The 21,831-nt window shown below is 38.3% G+C and overlaps 1 protein-coding gene across 1 annotated transcript in view; it reads left to right on the forward strand.

The window, feature by feature from the left end:
- Nucleotides 1-11,047, forward strand: part of LOC104510804 (protein piccolo-like) — a gene marked incomplete at both ends in the record, with an annotated part of 61,183 nt that extends 50,136 nt beyond the window's left edge. Inside the window, 2 exon segments of the mRNA XM_010153166.1 lie at nt 3,398-3,546; nt 10,966-11,047. Coding sequence (XP_010151468.1) covers nt 3,398-3,546; nt 10,966-11,047 — 231 coding nt within the window.
- Between the last annotated feature and the right edge of the window lie 10,784 nt (nt 11,048-21,831).

The raw sequence follows: 21,831 nt of genomic DNA on the forward strand, positions 1-21,831 counted from the left end.
CACATGTTCATTATTTGATATGTCCCTGAATACCAGGGCTTTCCCTTTTAGCAATCCTTTTCTAATTTCTGTCAAGCTTTTGTTTCTTCACAAATAGCTTATTTTTGCACTATTTTATGTAAAGTTTTGGGAAATCAAAACACTTTGTGGCATTATTTTCAAATATGCTAACAGTAAGTAACTTGAATTGAATATTCATATAATCTGGATATAAGATAAAATATGTTCCAAAGTATCAATTACAGTTGTTCAGAAGGTTATGGCTGCCTTTTCTCCGGACTGTACTTTTCTCTGTAGTGCCCTGACAGTGGATGGCTATTCTGCTGTGTTGCATCCAGCTTTTTAACACTTTTTTTTTTTTTTTTAACAACTGCTGCATAGTGTTAATGAGAATTTATTAAAATAAATTGGTCTTGAGCATTATCTTAGGAAAAAATTTCTTCTGCCAAAGTTAGAGACTTTTAAAAATGAATGTAAGTCAAGATTTTTTTTTTTTCTTCAGCTCAGATAGGGAGATGTGCTTGAGTTTCTGTTCATCTTTATAAGTCACATTCCATAACTAATGCCAGAAGAGAATACAAATAGGACTTTGAAGCCAAACCTTCTGTTTTTCACTGAGTACACTAACATCTCCCACAGAAGCTCTGGATTTCCCATCCCTGAAGTGTTGAAGGCCAGGCTGGATGAGGCTTTGAGCAACGTGTTCTAGTGGAAGGTGTCCCTGCCCATGTCATGGGGGTTGGAATCTTTAAGGTCTCTTCCAAACCAAACCATTCTGTTATTCTATGATGCTGTAGCAAATCTTAAAACCATGCTTCAGAACATAAGTAGCACCTGCACTAGGATTCCAAACTTTCATGGCTATAATGTTAAAAGAGGACAACATCCAGAGGTTCCCATTGAAAATAAATATCATTTTGAGGTTTTGAAGCACCTGATATTTTCTCAGGGTTCCGAGTACCATGAAAGCTCTGATCCAGCAAATAGCTCTTCATTAACCCCACAGTTGCCACAGTTATCACAAACTATTAAGTATGCTAATTTTCAAGGAAGCTGAAGCTAGTGCTTAATTTTTCAAATGTAAATAGTCCCTGCTGGTAAGCTGAGCAGATATAAAAATATATATTCTCACTAAAAGATTTTTTTTTTTTTTACTATGCTAATTTGGTAATTCTACAGTAGAGTTTAAAAGTTTAAAATTGAGGTGAAACTGTATCAGGACAGCAACACACCTGCCCCCTTGTAATTTTTTATCTGTGAGATTTAGAGTGACCAGTATTAGTTCTCGGATAAATTTTATTGGACTCCATAGCCTGGAGCTCAAACTCACCTTGTTACAGTAACTGTAACAGCAGGCAACCTTATTAACTCCAGCAGGAGTATTTTACAGATGGAACCATCAGCCTGCCTGTCATTACTCTTAGAGAAAAAAAAGTATCCTCTAAGCGTGTCATTGATTCATCATGGCTGTTCTCAGGTTTCCAGCTGAAACAAATCCCAAGTAATCAAGCCAAAACCAATTGTGTGTGTATGTACATATGAGTGTGGCGTGTGTCTATATACACATACATACATACCTTTTTTTTATTTCATATAAACTATGCACATTCATCACAGTTTGATAAAAAAGTCTGGACTGCAGTACGGTATTCTACATATGTGCTGGCTATTCAAAAAAAGAAATCCAGCAAAACTTATTTCAACTGACACATGTGGAAGAAAAAAACATTCTTTCATCTGCTCAGCGAATGGCACAGTTTGCGATAGTCAGCATTAGCATCTGGAATCAGAAAAATACATTAGGTTCTTCACATAAGCTTCAGTAAGAAGTTCTGTCGGGATGAGTTACAAACCAGCCTGTGACATGCAGGCACTAGTCGATGGTCATAAATGTGTAAAGCATAAAGGATTTGCGTATTAGATCATCATGGTTTAGTGAGAGCAATTAATCAATAACTAATCACTAGCCAGACAAGCCTCAACCGATAATAATGTTTATATCTAATTCATATATGCCAGTCTAAGTATTTTCAAAGCATTTCATGTTAGAATAAATTTGTGCACAGTTAGGAAGGAAGAGACTGCATAATATCTGAACGAGGATTAACAAATATCCAAAGGCCTAATGTAATATAGGGTGTTGGTTTTACCACATACAGAATACTGTTTTTAAAAATCATGCATATATATTACTCCTCTCTTTGGAGAAATTCAATAAAATATAATGAAAAAGCCACAACATTTTGTCTCCCATTAAACTTTTTTCCAGTTATTTGTTGGAACTGGATTATTAAACAGAACTAATTATGTTTAACAACTAAATGGAGAAGATTATGCACACCACCATTTTTCATTTTAAATTCTTTTGTATGTCATGGAACAATGGTGTTCACTCTTGTTACTATAGCAACAAGTGACCTTATTTAAGGTTTGCAATTTCTGGTTTTGCTGAAACAAATATTGTCTGTCTTTGAGTTCCAAATTCATCTTGCTTACTAAAGCATAAAATTAAAACTTTCATTACATTGTAATTATCTACACATTGTTTTCTTTTGATCTGATTTTGATCCCAATGGAGTGAAACCTATGTCAGTTGACCCAATAGGTATAAATATGTGTAGGTGCAAAACTGATTTCAGTGAAATGGTCTTATTTGATCCCAAAAGAGTATCTAACACAATAGATTTTATACAGGTTTAAAACTGTTGCAAATATAAGAACATTAGTCTTACAAAATCATTGTCAGAACATTCTGGATAACTTTCCATGCAAGAAAGTTCATACTGCAAAATCAGGGGGTGGAATTCAAAATGAGAGCACTTGAAATATTTCAGTTTAGAATTACCCAGAGTATAGATTGCTTCACAACTTCTTTGATTTGGGATGATAGTGATTTCATAAAGGAGTTTCAATTTTCTTATAAGTAGTTCTACATTATTTCTAAAATATTTTGATCGATATTCAATGCAGAAGTTTGGGAATGAATGGAGGTTGGGTTTTGAGGGTTGGATTTTTGGGTTTGGGTTTTTTTTTTTCCTTAGCCTACTGCAAAGTAACTAATTTGACCAATTTTTTTTTCTCAAACATTTTAGAAATGTGTGAACTCTGCAGTGTATTTCTGAGCTGCCAGAAGGAAGGAAATGGCTATAGAACTTAGTAGTGGTTTTTTTCTGGTATTTAATATCCATAGTTTTGATATAAATAGAATCTTCTCACTTCACTATATCACTTACAGCTAAATTATGCCTGAGTTCAATGTCTCAAGTCACACCTCAAACTTTGCTTTAGCTGCATGGCCAATCAGTAACCACTATGCATGTTTGCTATGCCCAATGCGCATTAATGCCCTTTGCCCAGCACTGGATCAGAACATTTGACCTGTCCTTGGTTTTCAAAGCCTATCATCTCCGTCGTGAAGAAACAGATTGGTTTGACAAGCCCAGGGAATCTCGTTTGGAGAATGGTCATCCCCTTGACAGAAGGCTGCCAGAGAAGTTGTCCCACTCTCGACCACCAAGTCAACACCAAGATCAAATAAGCTGTCAAGTAAGTCGGTACCTTTAGTTTTGTAAATGTTTGACAATTTAATCATACTGTCTGGTAGTGTAGGGACTACAGGATTAATCAAATTCCAGCTTCATTCAGCTGAAGTGCTGTTGATCCTGTATTTGTCATCAGTACTTGATGATGAAATTACAGTAAAATTAATCTGCAATTCAGTATTAATTTTGTGGGTTGTCTTTTGATTTGTGAAGCATGTCTGAAAGAGCTTAATCTGCTAACCAGAACTATCTATTCATTACGTATTCCTATTAAAAAAAAAAAAAACCCACAACAAAAAACAACAGTTAGGCCCATTTTACCTTATCATCCCTTCCCCATCCAGTTTCATGACCCTTCTTGTAGTAGTTTAAGGAAAAGTGTTGCTTTATCTTGTTGACACTTGTTCCCACTTTTAGTTAGTCAGTATAATCCCAACAGGCTATGCTCAATTAGAGAATAAATTAGCACAACTTTATCAGTCTGATAATTAGAATGTTTCGTTTTTTATAGTGAGAATGTAAATTACCATTTTCTGCTTTTCAAGCTTGCCAACTTTGAAATCTACTTCACCTTAGTATACCATTACATATCCTTTTTGTATTAATGAAGCTTATATATTTCAAATCTTTAAGATCCTCACTTGATTTTTTCAATTATCGTTTATATTGATTAAGATCATACTGTTTTCAATGGGGTGCTATGGATGCAAGAGAAAGTATTGCATAGTCCCTTTGTACTTAATAGCTTACACTGCTTACATTAATTCCTCAAATAGCATACAAACAGGAATATCCTACTGGACATGCAGCCTTCAAAACTTTTTTTGCTGGTGAGCATTTTCACTGACATTTGACAATAGAATCTAGTTTTTATGAAGCAAACGTAGATTTTAGGATGTAAGCATTCATTTACAATAGAAGCTGTCACCTAATTTTTATTTATCCCTCTTTTCCTTTCTTTAGTTTAGCATATGTTGAGATTTACACAGCCTAGGTTGTACTGAGACTACCCATTTCTTGTTGAGAAAGAGAGTTTTAAACGACAAAATCTTAAAGGAATCCAAATAACTCACCCTATGAAACAACTTTATTGCAGGATAAAAGATGTTTCAGTCCTCACAGCTCATAATATCACTGGCAATAGATAACCAAATCCCTATCTGAGCATTTTAATCCTTATGAGAAACACACATTATTCTGAACATGCATAATTGTGTTTGACCACTACATTGTCATGAGGTAACATTAAAAATTTGCCTTGAAATTCAGGTTTGTCTGAAATGGATAGTTATCCTGAGCTCTGTGATATGGAAGTGGTTGTTAAGATGCATTAACTTTTAGAACTCCAGAGTTTTTGTCCTGGGTAAACAGTTCCCAGTCAAGTTGCTAGTCACAAAGTTTCAATCTTGGTTTTTGCTCTCATATGAATAGCACTACAATAGGACAGGTTGGAAGACTTCGATCAAATTTTTGAGGGAGGAAGGTTAAAGGACCTGAAAGTTCTTGCTTTCCTGGATTACTTCCAGAAGGAAAATTTTTCTTTTCTTTTCTTTTTGTCCCTGAAGCTGTTGTGATATCCCCATAGATATTTCTGTGGAGATGGAGATACCTCTATGGAAACAGAGGGTCCACATTTAAAATCTTGCCAAAAGCATATTTTAAGGTTTTGTAAAATCTGGGATTGAAATTGGAGAGGGAATATGTTCTTAGCGATTCTGTGTGGTGCCGTGTAAAGCCTGTGCAGAAGAAAGGTGATGTGGAAAGAGAAGCTTTACAACAGTTCTGTTGTCATCTGTTTCTGTCCAGGTTAGCTACTGTCATTCACCCACTGGTACAAAATACTATCAGTGTGCCTCCAGAAGGGAGAAATGCCAGTTCTCACCAACTCACATGTACAGAGTACTCAGAGTACATTAAATATCTTCTGTGAACTTTTGTTTGAGGTAGCTAAAAAAAAATATATATTTTCAGACACATCCAGAAATGAAATTACTTTAAGGCAAGATAAAAAAGGTCAGAGCCAACTGAGAAAGTTTCATTAGCTCCACACTGAATTCTGAACGTTAAACACTTAGCAATAGAAGCAATAAATCAGTTTCAACAACCCTATTTTTTAGCATTCATTTTATATTTTAAAGCTATGGAGAAAAATAAACCACTTTCAGTCCAATGTGTGTGCTGAGGCAAAGTAAACACTCCCTTAAGGCTTTTTTAGCCCTGTTTCTTCTGTAACAAAAATGTTACTGAGTTCATTGTCCCATGCTGTCTCCTGTATCCACAACTCAGTTCTGCATAGAGGGCTGTAGTGTCCAAACATGATGTACTCTGGAGCCAAAAATGGCAAATCATTCTTCACCCTCACCATCTGAAGAGGTCCACCTTCCCCCAGAGCTTTCTTTGTTGCAGAGGCTTTCCTGAAATCGGTTTGCAGGACAGTTTCCTAGTTAGCATAGTGTAATTAAGCCATTGCAGCTCCTTTAATATCCCATAGTGAGCACAAACCAGCCACAAAAGGAACAATTTGCACCAGTAGCATTAATCAGCTTGTAATGTATCAGTTAATGTTTCCAAATACATTTCTTGGCTGTAAATTTGCCATTTGTTTTTTCTTCTTTCTGAAAAATGAGAATATTTTACTGACCACTACAATATTTATATTCCAGAAGATTTAATTTCACATGTGTAAAACATCATTTTTCTTACTAGATGAAATCAGAACTGCTTGATTTCATCCCATAGAACTTGCACAATTAAAGGTAATAAATAAAGCACAACCCTGTGCTTTTTCAAGCAACAATGCAGTGGTGTGACAACCCTGAACTTCCAGGTTTCCATGGATTTCTTACAGCCTATCGGATTAAGCTCACATACTGTAGTATTAATATTAAAATGTATTTGTTTCTATAGCAACTTCTGTGGTGCTACATAGTATTCTGAAATCATATTAAAATGCAGTGCAGTTTAGTATCTTCATAGCTGCTTCCCAACATAGTGATTCTGAACTGCTTACCTGGGGAGGGTAAACATGGTTTAAACCTAATCAATACATAATCCATTGCAGATTTCTCACTGATCCCTGTTGACCTCAACTGTTTGCTTAGTTGCTGCCAGCTGACCAGCAACTTCTTTACATCTCCAGAAATCAACGCTTTTTTGTTATTATTTCCCGTGAAAATTATTTATATATCCTGAATTAAACTGGCTGTTTCAAACAGGTTGGGAAGAAACAGCAGGAGGAGGTGTCAGGGGAGTAGAGATCATAACAGGAGGTGGACAGTGAGTGTATATAAACAGAAGATAAGTAGCTTCTCAGTGGTTTTAAATACAGAACTTCCAGTGATCATAGATGGGTCTTTTTAAGCCCTAAATGAATATAGTCCCAAACTCATCATAATACCAGTGTACTGTCAGCGTTTTGCTTTGGCAACAGTTTTCTAATCACAAGAAAAAGGCAAGGGCTCTAGAGATGCAACTCTTGGAATGTTAATCCCCTATTACTGGAGGCCTTCAAAAAGCATATGCTTGTCTTGGCTCATGCGTCTGCACTATTCCTTTGAAACATGAGTCATGCCTTTTTAGGGGCACTTTAGTGAGTATGAAAAATGGGTCATAAGGTGAGCAATGGCGTTAAAATGAGGAAAATACTGTTTGTGACAGAGATCCAGGAGGTTACCTGCAACCTTTTGGTTTGCGTTTTTTAAGCCCACCCCACTTAGTTTTGATTGTTTTCCAACTAGCAAGGAGATTTCATTTTCATTTGTAGTGAACTACTTTCTCTGTTTGAGGCTTTTGGGGGAAAGGCATTTTGTGATTCAGATTCTCTGGAAATATGATGAGAAATAGGACATTTCCAAATTTAGTGTAATTGCTAAAATATCTAATCTGAGTGAATTCTTAGCCACCCCCTCCCTGTAATTCAAGATAGAATTTAGCAGGCAGTTTCTCATTTTTTAGTCACCAAGAAATAATGTTGTCACTGCATGCCAGAATGACTTCTAAATGAAAAATCAGAGTCCTCTACTGACCTAATTGCAGAAGCAAAGGCCACTCATTTTGAAATTTATTAATGAGCAGGAACTTTGTTAAGTTTTTCTTCAATACTTCTTTTGAAAAATATCTCCATCATCAGGCATCTATCAGTAGGGAGAACTTTCCACCTTTAGGATTTCTAGAGAACTTGACATTCATGCTCTGCACAGAAGAGATGTCGCGGCTCAAAGGGGCAGAATTCTCTTAGCTGTGGGAATTCCTGGTGCCAGATTTTGCAGGCATTGTGTGCTCACACAAGTACCTGTGGTATTCAGAAATTAGGGTAGATACTATGTAACCCATCACCTTGATCATCCACCGTCTTGTTCCTGGATATCTAACTCAGGCAAATTTCCCTTGAAGGAATAGCTGCTGAAGTTCCCTTCATCAGGCCCTGTCTAAGATGTTGGTGGAAGGGGAGGTGCAGCACCATTTAAAACCAGAAGTCACCGTGGCTCTGGTGACCTGATCCAAAGTCCAGTTAATACCTTATAGATGTTGCTATGGACTTTGCTTGGAATGCTAAAATACACTATTTCTTAAACTTAAATACAGTACTGAAGACATTTATTCTTCTTAATTGTCCTCTTTACCTTATAAAATTCCCTTATATGAGACTTCCCTAGAGTTTCTTTATCAGACAAAATGTGTAATGACAACAAAGGAAAAAGAAACTGTATATTTTTACTAGTTTTCTGTAACATTGTTAGAAAACCACAGCACATTTATTTACCATTTGTTCCATTTTTTGGAGGGGCTTTGAGCTGACTAATAGCATGAAGCACATAACCAGAGCTTAAATTTCTGGAGGAAATGCTTTGTGGTCCAGTTTTCATTTAACTCACTGGGATGCAACCCAAAGGGCTCACTGAGTAATGTGCAGAAAAATGTGATCTGAGTCCCTTGTCACCTCAAAGAGCACAGCAGGGGGGAAGATACACTGTCAAAATGTGTCTGTTATCAGAAGAGGATGGCATTGCCAGTGCCGACCTGCAAGAATTATTACTCGAGTGTTCTGAATGCTCCCAGAAAGATGAAGAAAAGGTTTTCATGCAAGGACAGATGGCAGGAATCTGTAGGTTTTTGTAAAAAGTAAGAGGGATCAAGTCACCTTTTGCACTGTGACTTAAATCTGGGCTTGGGGACTTAGATGTCCTCCATTCCTGCAGCCTTGAAAAGGAGGGACTGCCCCTTCTGCTCCGTAGCTCAGATTTACGCTGTCCTGATTGTTCGACTTCAGAGGGGTTTGTCTGCATCTTCAGTGGGGTAACTGGGCGAATAGTCAGCTAGAAGGGCCTCCTGGCATATATTCAGGTGAATGAAATCAACTTTAGTGAAAGTTGGAAGATGTGAACAATTAGAAACACAAAATAATTGGTGTTCTGTGGGTTTTCAAACGCGCTAGTAGATTTCAGATACACAGGGCATTAGAGGTTAAAGTAAAACCATCAAAACCAGTGTAACTGTTCTTTGCATTATCTGTTTACAGCAACCACTGTTTTTTCTTATTTGTTCTGCCACTTTCAGACACATACTGTTACGAAGGTAAATGCCTAATGATATGTTCAGTTTAAGTACTGATTCCCCCAACAATAAAAAAATAATATGCTACCCTGAATGCTAATAACTTTTAATGCTTTTATTCTTACCTATATGAATCACCAGGATTTATACTTATCATAAAATTCTGGAGTGAATGTAATGAGGAAATAATAGACTAAAGTAGGAGACAGTATATTTTCTGATATATTTGTCAGCAATCATGTACAATATGGCATTGACTATTCTTGGATTATTATTTATTCAAAAAAAAAAACCCATTCTTGCTCAAGAAAGACAGAGCAATTAAAAAAAAAAAAAAAAGGAAGTGAAATTTATGAGCTGCAATGTTCCTCAGTTAAATTGAATTGCTCAGACCAAATGAATCCCAGCTAAGGATGTGTTCAGATGTGGTCATACACTTCTCTTGAACTGCATTATGTTGTATTTTTTCTTATTTAGTTATAAATAACATTAGAAACATTCTTTCAGATATTTTAAAATTTTATGTAAGCTACACATAACAAATACTTTATTTATACTGTTAAATTACATGTGCTGAATTTCTGATATTGTCATTAAAAACATAGCAATGTCCCTTTCCATTTATAAGTGTGGAAGTCTTGTGACACTTTTATACATTTCTGGTAGTACTAGACCTTATGCCCTGGCAAAATTCCATGATAAATCCCTAAAGTCTGCCTAATCTCATGTTCTGATTTATTCTGGAGTACTTGTCCACTACCAATTCCATCATCTCCTTTATGTCTGAGATTATTTACTGTCAGTACTGTTCTCGGTGTGTTACGGGAAGATTTCAGCCTTCTAGGTGCAACGTCACCCACTGGATAAGAAGCTGAATTAAGACAATAGATGTATAAACTCTCCTGCATGCTGGTTAATATTGTCCCATGGGCTCCCTGAGTCTGCCAGCCCCCAGTCCCATCCCGTTGCCGCTCAGCCTGGAGCAGTCACAGGCAGTCACGCTCTCTTCCCTCAGTCCAGCTGCAGTGCTCAGGCTTGGCACCAACAGGGCAGAGGCGCAGAGGTGATGGATTCTGCTTTGCTTCTGAAAGACCAAAACTGCAGGCAAAGAGGTTGTGTGATAGCTCTGAGATGTGTGAGTGTTGCAACACTCTACATTTTGGTGTGGGCTCCTGGCGATCGTCCCTGGCAGGTGGGTTAGTCCCTGCTGCATGGCCCCTCCTGTGCCCCTGTCAGGGGGCAGGTGGGATTATCCCAAATGGAAACCTGACTCTTTAGTGCCTTTTGCAGAGATGTGTTGCTTTCCTTGGACACTGTCTAGTGTCACCCCAAGTAAATATTGCACATTTTCATCTAGATTATAGACGTAAAAGATTTAGGTTGGGTCTTTCAAAAGGCTTTTGAAAGCTGATGAAAAGAGGTATATTGGTATATGTGGTTTTTCTGAAACTAAAGAGTAACTCGTTTACACATACAACTACCATTTTGGTTAGGTCTTTATGAAGAGGATTGTATAATAATTACAAGAAATACTGTGGTTCATTCTTCTTTTGAACACGTCTTGGACAAAGGTTTAATATTAAGGTAAGCTGCAGAACAGTGACCACCTTCTAGTCATTAGGAAATAAAAATCAGAACTCAAGCCATATTCAAAATGAAACTGGCTTTATGGAAGTAAATATTCATTCCTCTGCAGAAGGGTTTTGCTGTCTGATAAATGTCTTGAAACTTGGGGGAATGTTTGAATTGTGAAGATTTGTTATTTCCCTGGATGAAATTAGTTTGTTGCTTGTTTCTGTTTCAGCTGTCTAAAATTATTGATATAATTGATGTTTTATCTTTTTATGACGTGCGTATTTGTGTTCCTCAGATAAACGGGAAGCCCCTGCAGTACATTTTCCCTCATGCAAGGCTCAAACTACTGAGAGACCCAAAGGATCACACAGTTTCAGGTAAAAAAAACACCACTCTCTACAAGATATTATAATTAATTTGATTAGCATGGATCTTGCAGAAGATTTGCAGTATTAAAAATAGATCCTGGGTCATGTGCAGAGGGAAATTCAGTGGTCATCTTAAATCTTTCTTGTTGGTTATAACAGAAAGCAGCAGTGCAGAAAAAAGGTCACAACATCTGTTCAAGATATATAAGCTATACAGACAGAGGGGAAGTCTGTTGTTATACACATGAGCAGTCTGTTTTGCTATTGCTTTTTACATAACTCTGTTCTCTGTATGAGAAGTTTCTATAAAATAGGCTTGTGTAGGTGTTTGACATGCAGAACTGAGAATTTTATTCTTTCTTTACTGGAACTATTCTACAGAGGGGGTAGCAGAACAATCAGATCCCATTTTTCTGTGATATCTTCACATAGAGACATCTGTCACAGGACTCCAGATTTATTCTCTTTTCCCTAACTCTAACACAAATGTTCATGCAAGTCTGAGTCTGCTTGCAAAGGAGACGAAAGTGGCAAAGGTTATATTCATTCAGCTCCCGGACTGTGAGCAGGAGCGCAGTCTGATGATTTCATGTCCCAAACTGTAACAGACTGCCAGGTACCAGATGTAGCACAGGTGAGGTCTGTCTGAGCTTTTAGAATTGCACTCTCACACATCTGATACTCATACGGAACTCAAAAGTTTTTTTGGTATGCTGTTTGTCTTCTTTCAGAGGCACATGCTTTAAGCAATTTTTTCATGAAACCCTCAGACTTTCTTTTAACACAAAAAATTCTAAGAGTGTGTGTCAAACTGTTTCTGTGCAGAAGTAATTACCGACTGCCAGCTCTGGCATTCCCTCGAGCATTAAGTAGAAAGTGGCACGAACTTACTTGAATTGCTAAATATTGTTTTCACAGGGTTTCTGGCAGTAGAATCTTGATCACTTCCACCCCCAGTATCCACCTCATATTTAGGGTGTTAAATGAACGTTCTGTATATATTGTGAGGTATTTTGTTCCTAGTCAGCGTAACACCCACTGATGATTTCAGGATGCAAAAAGACCCCTCCACCCACACAGCACAGTCTGAAAGAAGCCGCCGGGTCCGCTGTTGTGTCAGCCTCCTCTGTCCCGGGCCCTTGCAGCCCACAGGACCTCCTTGACATCCTCGTGGAGAATTTTGCCCTGCGGGTGATGAGTAATGCTGTGAACCAAGCTGCTCTCTTGCTCAAGAACAAGTGGCATTACAACCACACAACTATGTGTAGCTTGTAATTTAATGTTGCTGAGGGTCTGCTCTCCTGTTTAAAGTTACTCACCCTCATGCAATGTAAAATATATGTTCCAGATTCTCTACTAGCTCTCATGTTGGCAAGCACAGCAGCATACTGTGCATCAGGACACATGCCTTGTAAGCAATGACTGGAAGACCAAGGTGTAGGTATTGACTTCCCATTTACTAATACCCTGCACAGCTTGAGGTCACACAGGATCAAATATTCACTCAGGTTCCTGCTAAGGTTTCATAGACCACACTGGGATTGCTTGCTACTGTAGCTCTGCTATAAGGTACCTAAGCTGTAATGGGAGTAAGCAGGCTTGGCTATGTGACTACAAGCTGCAGTCATACTTTGGGTTTGTAGTCCAGATACATCCATGGAGACCTGCACAGACATGTGATCTCCATGATCTACGTATAGATAAAAAAAAAAATATGAAGTGTACAGAAAAAAGTCAGCGGTGAAACAGGGTACCAACAGAGAGGACCTGCACTGGAAGAAATTGTTCCATTTTTCGCTCCTTGTACATCTTTGAAGTACCGTAACTCCTTGACTTCGTTCCTCCCTTCCTCCCCATCTCAGTGTCTGAAGGTTTAAAGTACACAGAAACTTTAAATGTGCAGTGCTTTCAGCTTAGCTTCAGCTTTCCAAATGGCCTCTCCCAGAGCCATGCACGTGGGTTTTATTTACTTCTTTAAAAATTCAATTCTGATCAACCATTATCTGCAAACTAATAGCAAGTATCTTTGTTTATTAACCAGACAATGACTATTATACAGAGGCCAACTTAAAAATGTATTATGCAGCAAAAGTTACTTAAAATATTGGTAAACTAAACAACAGATACTCTTATACACCACAGCTACCTCACTTCAAGACCATTGGATATTAATCTTGATGCCGTGGCTGGTTGGTTGCTGGTTGATTTCCTTCTCTTTTTCTTTGTTTCTTTCTTTCTTCCCTTTCACTCCTGCTCTCTTTGGTCCTGTGTACCCCGGCCCTCACTCATTTCTTATCAAAAGCACTGAAATGAGGTATTGAATCATTATATTTAACTGTTTGCTTTATACTTGCTGCACAGGAAGAATGTGTGTTAAAAAAAAAAACCCAACTCTCAATACACCTCACCTGGGACGTCAAACCTCTCTGAAAGATCAGGCAGTCACTGTCTGGCTGATGATGGGAGTCTCTGTTGCAACCATCCTTGCAGCAGCATTTTCAGCTCTATCAGATGAGACTCCTTGAACTGTTGCGTTGCTGAATTCTCACAAGCCAGCTGGCATGGTCCATTGTTTCTGATTATCTTACAGTATTCACAAATCATCCTCTGCCTTAGCTATGCATAAAAGCCTGTTCTGTGAGATCATTTCTGCAGTTTCTACTGATGATTTAAATCATCTATGAGCAGTTTGGCCAGTTCACCAGCAGGAGTTCTCTGGGGAGATGCCTAAGACTGACAGGTCCTCCTTTCAGGGAATTCATGTATCCATCTTAAATAAACAACTAGTGTATCATCACTAGTGTGTGCACAGCAGGAGCAACATGGGAAATCTTCCAAACAGTCCACAATTCTCACTTAGGGAACTCCTAAGTCCTGTAGCTGTTGATCAGCTGTTTCACTGGGAAGCTGGCCAGTGGTTCAGGCCATCACCTCATCTCAAGTGTGCTGGGTCAGCCCTAGTACCTAGCTATGGCACAGCTGTAACTACAGGGCAGGCTTGAATTTCATCCTAATATCACCATTATAATTTGAATTCTATAGATCTCATCAAATAATTGCCATTGAGAAGGTTACTGTCTGATTATGGATCCAGATATTGTCACATTATGAATACCAATTGTAAGAGTAGTCCCAAATAATTTAAAATTCGGGCTATATCACTAAGTATTATGTGCAGATGCATTCTGTTTATTTACTTTCATGATTAATGAAAACGAGCTCTGAGGTAGAGATGCCTTTGGTGCCTTTTACATAATCTGACATAATTTTGCACAGAAAAATGTTACTGCAAATTTTAGCATGTGAATGAAGTGTTTAAGGAATGAGGAACTGGGCCAAAATTGTGATGGCAAGAGAATAGTAGTTCTGAATGGAAAAACAAACGTTTTGTTTCCAACAAAATGCTGGCCTCTGTCTTGGGGGTTCTTGTTTCTTTAGCATATGCTCTCATCTAGAACTCACAGCTCTTTTTTCAAGGTATGCAATGACCCCTCCTCAGGAGATGCTGATAGATATGAAGAAATTGCCAAGGATTTTCTCCATAAAGATTGATTAATAATTTCAATTATTTCTTTAAAAACAATTGGCATCATGGTTATGCTGAAGTGCCAAAGCAATGACGGCAGTGATGAGTGAATGATAATGAAGCAGTATTTAATGCTCCAGAATCTCACTGTTTGTTTTCACTGAGAATCCCCTGTTTCTTTTGGATCCTTGAGCATAGCAGCATAAGCACTGTTTTATACTGCCAGCATTTCTCTCATGTTTTTTAACATGCCATAGTTATATTTGAAAAAGTGAAGGGAGGACGTGGCCATTGAAGGCAGTGCCTTTGGAAATGTTGCGAAGATAAAGACTTACAATGCGTTATTCCTGACCAGAAAGCTGGTTCGACACACTGGGTGAAAATCCAGCAAGGCAGACAAATCTCATTAGGTGCAGAGGTACAACGAGCACACTCAGTCAAAGGTAATTTTTGCTGCTTTGCCTCACTTAGGCTGAGTCACAAGTAATTCTTCCCTTTCCAAAGGTAGTATGCTCTGTGTTTCCAGGGAGCAAAATGTACCTTTGAGCAGTCAGACTGTCTGTGTTTTGGAACATCCTCTTCAATTCTGATGAAAAAATAAAAGGCAAAGAAGCAATTCAGAAAAAGCTGTGAACTTTATAGTAAGGAAGAGAATTAGGCTGTGGGCTAGACTGTATCCCTAATCTTCACTTTAGCAGTGATGTCAGTGAAACTGCTAAGAGGATGACAGGGTAGCTGTAATGCTGCACACGTCAGAGATGCCTCATACTCTCCATAAGGATTATTAATTCCTACACACATCACTAGAGTTCTGCAGCATGCTAGCTCATGGGCTACTTACCCTGAGAGAGAGGAAGAGGATTAGAAGAATCACAGAATCATAGAATGGTTTAGGTTGGAAGTGACCTTAAAGGCCACCTAGTTCCAACCCCCCTGCCATGGGCAGGGACACCTTCCACTAGACCAGGTTGCTCAAAGCCTCATCCAGCCTGGCCTTGAAGACATCCAGGGATGGGGCATACACAGCTTCTCTGGGCAACCTGTTCCAGGGTCTCACCACCCTACTGCGAAGAATTTCTTCCTGATGTCCAATCTAAATCTCCCCACTTTCAATTTAAACCCATTACCCCTTGTCCTGTCACTACAGGCCCTTGTAAATAGTCCCCCCCAGCTTCCTTGTAGCCCCTTCAGGTACTGGAAGGTGCTATAAGGTCTCCCCGGAGCCTTCTCTTCTCCAGGCAGAACAAGCCCAATTCTCTCACCTTTTCTCCATAGCAGAGGTGCTTCAGTCTCTAAATAAATAACTATAAAATATATAGCAAATTCAGTTCTTACAATAAAATACTAAAGTACAAAGAATATGTGATTAGTAATCAATTAGAAAGCAAGTTAAATATAATCTCAGTCTTTTTTGAATGGGATATAGTAGTCAAAGACAGAGGGTGAGAATTGTCCTCTTGTCCTCATACTCTTTTCTTCAAGGATTACTTATCCTGTTTCTTTGGTTTAATGTTGTGAAGAACCGACATAATACTTTGCACAAAAAAACAATACCCTCCTCTAACCCTTGTCACTGGAGAAGTATTTAATCCCTAATTAATGGCCATCATTCCTTCAAACATTCTCTCCTTATCAGTGACATGGCACAGAAGGTAAAAACCCATAAACAGAAAGACAGAGCTGTTACATCCAGAGAACATCAGAGATTTTCCAGTGAAGTCATATGGAAGTAAGTGAGGACAGGGATGGAAATAAAGGGATGGAGAGATGTCAGTTTGTGTCTTAATAGAAATCTTAGAACCTAATACCATTCAGGTTTTTTAAATAAATAATAAATTTTAAAAAAGAAAACCACAAATAAATGTTGGTGTTTGTTAGAAAAATTTGTAGAGATACAGACTATATATTCTATGTTATTAACTTAATTAAATTAACTTAATATGAAAAGCATTAGTGTGTGTATTTAAAATAATTTCTATGAACCTTTTTGGCAGCTTGAGTTGTTTATGCACTTTTCAGTGTACGAACATCTGTTAAGTATGTCTAATAAGATCTGACGATGAGTGGTGGTCATTGAGGGGCCAATGTGTCTGCTGGTTATGAAGGTCCAATTTGCCTTCATAGCTCTCGTGCAGAAAGTGCTGCAGAAACAGGTCACTGCAACAGTGAATGTTAGCTCTAAGTCTGGCGCCTCATTCCCATGGAAAGCCAAGAGGAAAGCAGGCAGGTAAGAATGGGATTCACAGAAGCCAAACCACAAATCTCTGATTTGGAGATAAGTAATGCAGGTCAGCGCTTTCTCATGAAGAACTAGAAGACGAGACATTTGGGCATGTATGTCATTGGTGAGACAACTTGTCAAGGACATGAAAAAAAGTTAATAATGCAGAAAAGTCAGTTTAAGGTTTCACTCTGCAGGTGAGGTATACATCATCTTAACGACTGTCAGAGGAGAATGAAGACCCTGTGCTCCCTTCTCTGCATACTAGCTATCAAAATTATGCATACGTTTAATAATTACAATGGAATGAGGCAGTTATAAAGGACAATTAATTGGAGGTTGAAATAGTTTAAATATCCATATCCTTTGGATATGGTTATTTTCCTCTGTTGATTATGAAGGGAACATGAGATGCCTAACTTAGACAACAATTTTTGTCTTGTAGAGATTTTAAATCAGATGAGATGGCTTCTGTTCAAAGAAGTTATAGAAAAATCAAAAGACTTGTAGAGGACTGGTTGTCCAAAGGACCACATCACTCCTCATCGCGAAGAGCCAAACACCTGTTTCAGCTGGAAGCACTTTCCAAGCAGTATGCTGGAACATTTTTAGTGTGATTGACTTACATTCACAATTTACCTCATCACAGATTTGCACTAATCTTTGAAGTGCAATGGGTGTGCCCTCCCAGGCAGTCTGGGACGCAGGAGGATTAAGGTTAAGTCATTCCAATTCTGCAGGTCACTGATGGAAAGATGTTCCTTGTGGATTGGTAGGGTGCTCTGAGGTTCTGATTGTCTCATAGCATCATTGCACTAAGGTAACTGAGGTGCAGCTTTTGTCAAGTGAAACCTCGGCTTTTCATTACCTGTGTTTCTGAATTTTTTTCACTTTAATATTGTTGACAGGTAACATGCACTCAATGCCTGCTGTTTGCTTGCTGGTTTATTCAGTAAAAAGAAGTTGAGGGAGAGGGGTTAGCAAAATTTTCTTTAAATAAACTGAAGTTTGCCAGAAAGTGTTGTCATTCCTGAAGAAATCTGTTCAAGGGAGTGATGCTGACAGTAGGCAGTCAAGGCTGATGGAAGCCAAAGTTGTCTGAGGATAGGCACCCAAAAATTACATTGGTTTCCTCCCCAAATAGAAAAACAAACAAAATAAGCCTTCCATATTCACTATAATACACATTTTCTAAAAGAGATACAGTTTAAGGAGGCAAATTTTAAGATATATCGGAGTCCTAATTTGCATGTTATGTCTGAAATAGTCTATGTGCTTTCTGTAAAACAAAAGTTTTTATTTTGCTGCTTACTGCAGCATTAGTCATTGGCTTGAGAATATAACATTTTCTCAGAAAAGACTGAAAATTTTCCTCATTTTGACAGTTTCTTCAAGTGGGTAGAAAAAAATTACCATATCATTCTCTTCATACAGAAGTGAATAGTACAGTGTTTAAAGGAACAAGCTATGCGGGTAAATAAATTGCCTTTATCCTTGTCACAAAGAAACCCTGCATTTTGAAGAGTTAATTTCAGCAAACAAGCAGCTGACTAGGAAATTACTATGCACTTATTTCATATGTTGTTTTTCTTTTGAAGTAGTCAACTTACTATAACTAATATTCATTTTGTGTGAGACATCAAATGAGTATATCACAAATACAAAATGACATACCAAGTCTCATGAGATTTATGCCTATTCTTAAAAGAAAAAAAAAAGCAAAATGACTAAAAATAATTTTGTCAACTCAACCTCTTTAAAATATGGAAAAGTTGGTTTTCTATGTTGCTTACTTCTTTCTTTAAAAAAAAAAATATATTTTATTACCAGCCTAAGATAGGTATAACAGAAGTAAGGCATTTCATTACTTAAAGATAAGAGTTTAAACCCAATTTAGATGAGAAATGGTTGGATACAGTTGCTAACCTCATGCAGTTGTGACTGAAGTCATCAGAGGAAGAGCATGTGCAATGAACTGAACGTCTCAACATGTGTCCTAGCAGACAGTTCCCTATTTCCAAACACAAAGCTAGCCTGTATTCAAAGATTGAATGGTTGGAAGAAATGAACTGTCAAATGTCCACACAATCCTTCCCAGGGACAGTCTGAACAGCTGCTGTCTGATACCTCTTCTGATAACTAACCATAAGCTTCTCTCTCCCATACTGCCAGCTTAGGATCTTTTCCAAGCTATGAGTCAAAAGTTAATTTGAAGTTTAACAACAAAGGAGCTGCAATTTCATCACTTATTTTGTATAATTTTTATTAATATTACAGTGTTCCAATGACTTATACACCAAAACCAGATACTGTATTTCTCTTTGAGGAAAGAGGGATAGTTCAGAATGTTTTCAAAGACTGATTGCAGGTATTACTTGTTTTGAAAGAATGGTGGTTTACAATTTACGGTTCCACAAATTCTTCCCCATTCATGACAGATATCCATGCAACACTATCGATTTCTTTGTGCAGGAGAGTCATTTGGTTGAGATATTCTTTTGGTTTTCTTTCAAGAGGAATTATCCAGTGTTCTGAGGCTTTACTGCGTGGCTGTTACTTGCAGGCAGTATCATCTTTCCTCACAATGCTGACCAAGAGCTGTCAGTGTTACCCATGACATGTATACTCCCCGCAGTGTCTCCTGTCCCAAAGGAAGTGATAGAGTGCAGTAGCTTCTATTTAACCATTGGCAACACAAAATTCCACAAATACAAATATCAAGCACATTGGTTCTGTTCCAAGATGTTTAAAAAAAAAAAAAGTTGATTAATTACATAAATAACAGTTTGTATGAATCTGTAATACCAGGGCAGCATGCGAAGTCTGTTAGACTTGATCAGCACACAGTCATAATTAAGAGAACTTGCATGCTGGTTCCTCAAGCCTTTTGGTGGTATTTTCTTAACAAAATATAGATAGCTTCAGAAGCTGGAGATCCTCTTCCAAAATAGCTAAATAAAACTGAATGGTTTGAAATTTTGCTCCAAAATGTTAAGATAACTGCTAAAATGTCATTGCATTCACGTAGGACTGAACTATTATTTGCTAATAATAGTTGCTAACACATCACTAATATGCCAGATTCAAAACATGCCAACTAAGTTGTGATACACCAGCAGAACATCCTTTATGTGAATCCTTTTTCTTTGATGACAAGGCTGCCTCATACTATGTGGGAAACATCAGTAAAATCTATTCTACTTTTCCCCCTCATTGAGGAGAACATTAATAAAAAGCTTGAGCTAAAAGCAACTAATGTAGCATTAAAAATATCACAAGGATTGATTTTTCTACAGTGAAGCCATGAACTGACATATTGACTGAACAGATGAAAGCTTTTATGGTAGATTCATCCTCTTAAGAATCTTTAAAGTTTTGTGAAACAGGACTGAAGTTATGTTATTGCAGTAAGCTGCGAGAGACTATTTCCTTACATTAGGTATTTCCTTACATTAACTAACCTGGCATTGGGTTGTAAACTTTTGGATGTCTGGGCAACTAGATGAGTAAAATAGTGGTTAGATGGTTGGGTTTTGAGGGTGGTGGTTAATAAGCCATGCTTTTTTTGGAGGCTGCCAACAAGTAGAGTACCACAAAAGACCCTATTGTGGGACCATTTAATCTCTTTATCAGTGACACGCAGGAGGTGATGCAGTACACTTCCATAACATTTGCGGGTGATATTAAATTGGGAGAATACGCTTGGGGGAAGGGCTGCCATTCACAGGGACCAAGACAGGCTGGAGGAATGGGCCGACAGAAACCTTGTGAATTTGAACAAGGACAAATACAAATCCTGTCCCTGGAAAGAAAGAGCCCTGTGCAATGATACAACCTGGCCCTGACTGGCTGGGGAGCAGGTCTGCAGAAGAGGCCCTTGGGGGAAGTCTCTGTAGACACTCATCTGTACATCATGTGCCTTGGCAGTGTAGGCGCCCAACAGCATCCTGATCTGTGTTACCAGGAGCATGCCAGTAGATCAAAGTGACTGTCCCCTTCTACTCAGTGCGCGTCTAGTATCTGTCTAGTATTCCGTCTAGAATCATAGAATCATAGAATGGTTTGGGTTGGAAGGGACCTTAAAGATCCCTTTTTATTCCTAAAAAACCCCGGAGCCTTCTCTTCTCCAGGCTGAACAAGCCCAATTATTGCAGCCTTTCATCATAGGAGAGGTGTTCCAGCCCTCTGATCATCTAGTACGTGTCTAGACTCTGTCTAGATACTGTTTGAGTGTTGCCCCCACCCTCAAGGCAAAAAGGATGTTGACGAACAGGAGCGAGTACAGCAGAGGGACACTGACGTGGGTGGGAGCTGGAGCACCTGCCCTGAGAGCAGAAGCTGGGGGACAAAGCTTGTTCCACGTGAAGAGGAGACAGTCTCTGGGGGGATCTAATAGCAGCCATCCCATAGGAGCTTATCCATGAGCATCCATCCATGAGGAGCTTATCAACAAGAGGGGGCCAGGCTCTCCATGGTGATACATGACAAGAGGATGAGAGGCAATGGACATTAAGTTAAAACAGGTGTTAGCACTAGATAGAAAGAAAATACTCTTCCCCACTGCACTTAGCTATAACTATTAAGATGTGTAAAACTAAGGATTTTGTGACTTGCTTGAAAGTCCTTCAGTTTTAAAATGGGAAATAGAGTGTATGTTGTTAGATACAGGCCTGTTCACTAAATAAATCTTGTGGGCAAGAACACTATGACAAAAAACAGGAGAGAAAATTCAGAACAGTTAGAGCAGGATGAAAATCATGTTTAGACTAATGGAGTGCTGACACAAAGACCAAGACTGAATGGTATTTCTAGCTTTTGCTAAAATGTCTTGAGTTAAAAAGTCTCGCTAAAAAGCTCCCGAGTACAGGTTTACAGTAAATAAGGTCACTTTTTTTGGCATACCTTATCTTTGGATAGCATCAGCACTCCGAATTGATAACATGAATAGTCCAGTAGGTGATAGGGTGGAGTGACATCTCTTAACCCTGTCCTCCACTTTACCAGCTTCATAAAAAGAATTTATGATAGATACAGACTTTGTGCTCC

This window comes from Eurypyga helias, unplaced genomic scaffold, assembly GCF_000690775.1.
Source record: "Eurypyga helias isolate BGI_N326 unplaced genomic scaffold, ASM69077v1 scaffold15366, whole genome shotgun sequence".
In the NCBI taxonomy this organism is placed as follows: Eukaryota; Metazoa; Chordata; class Aves; order Eurypygiformes; family Eurypygidae; genus Eurypyga; species Eurypyga helias.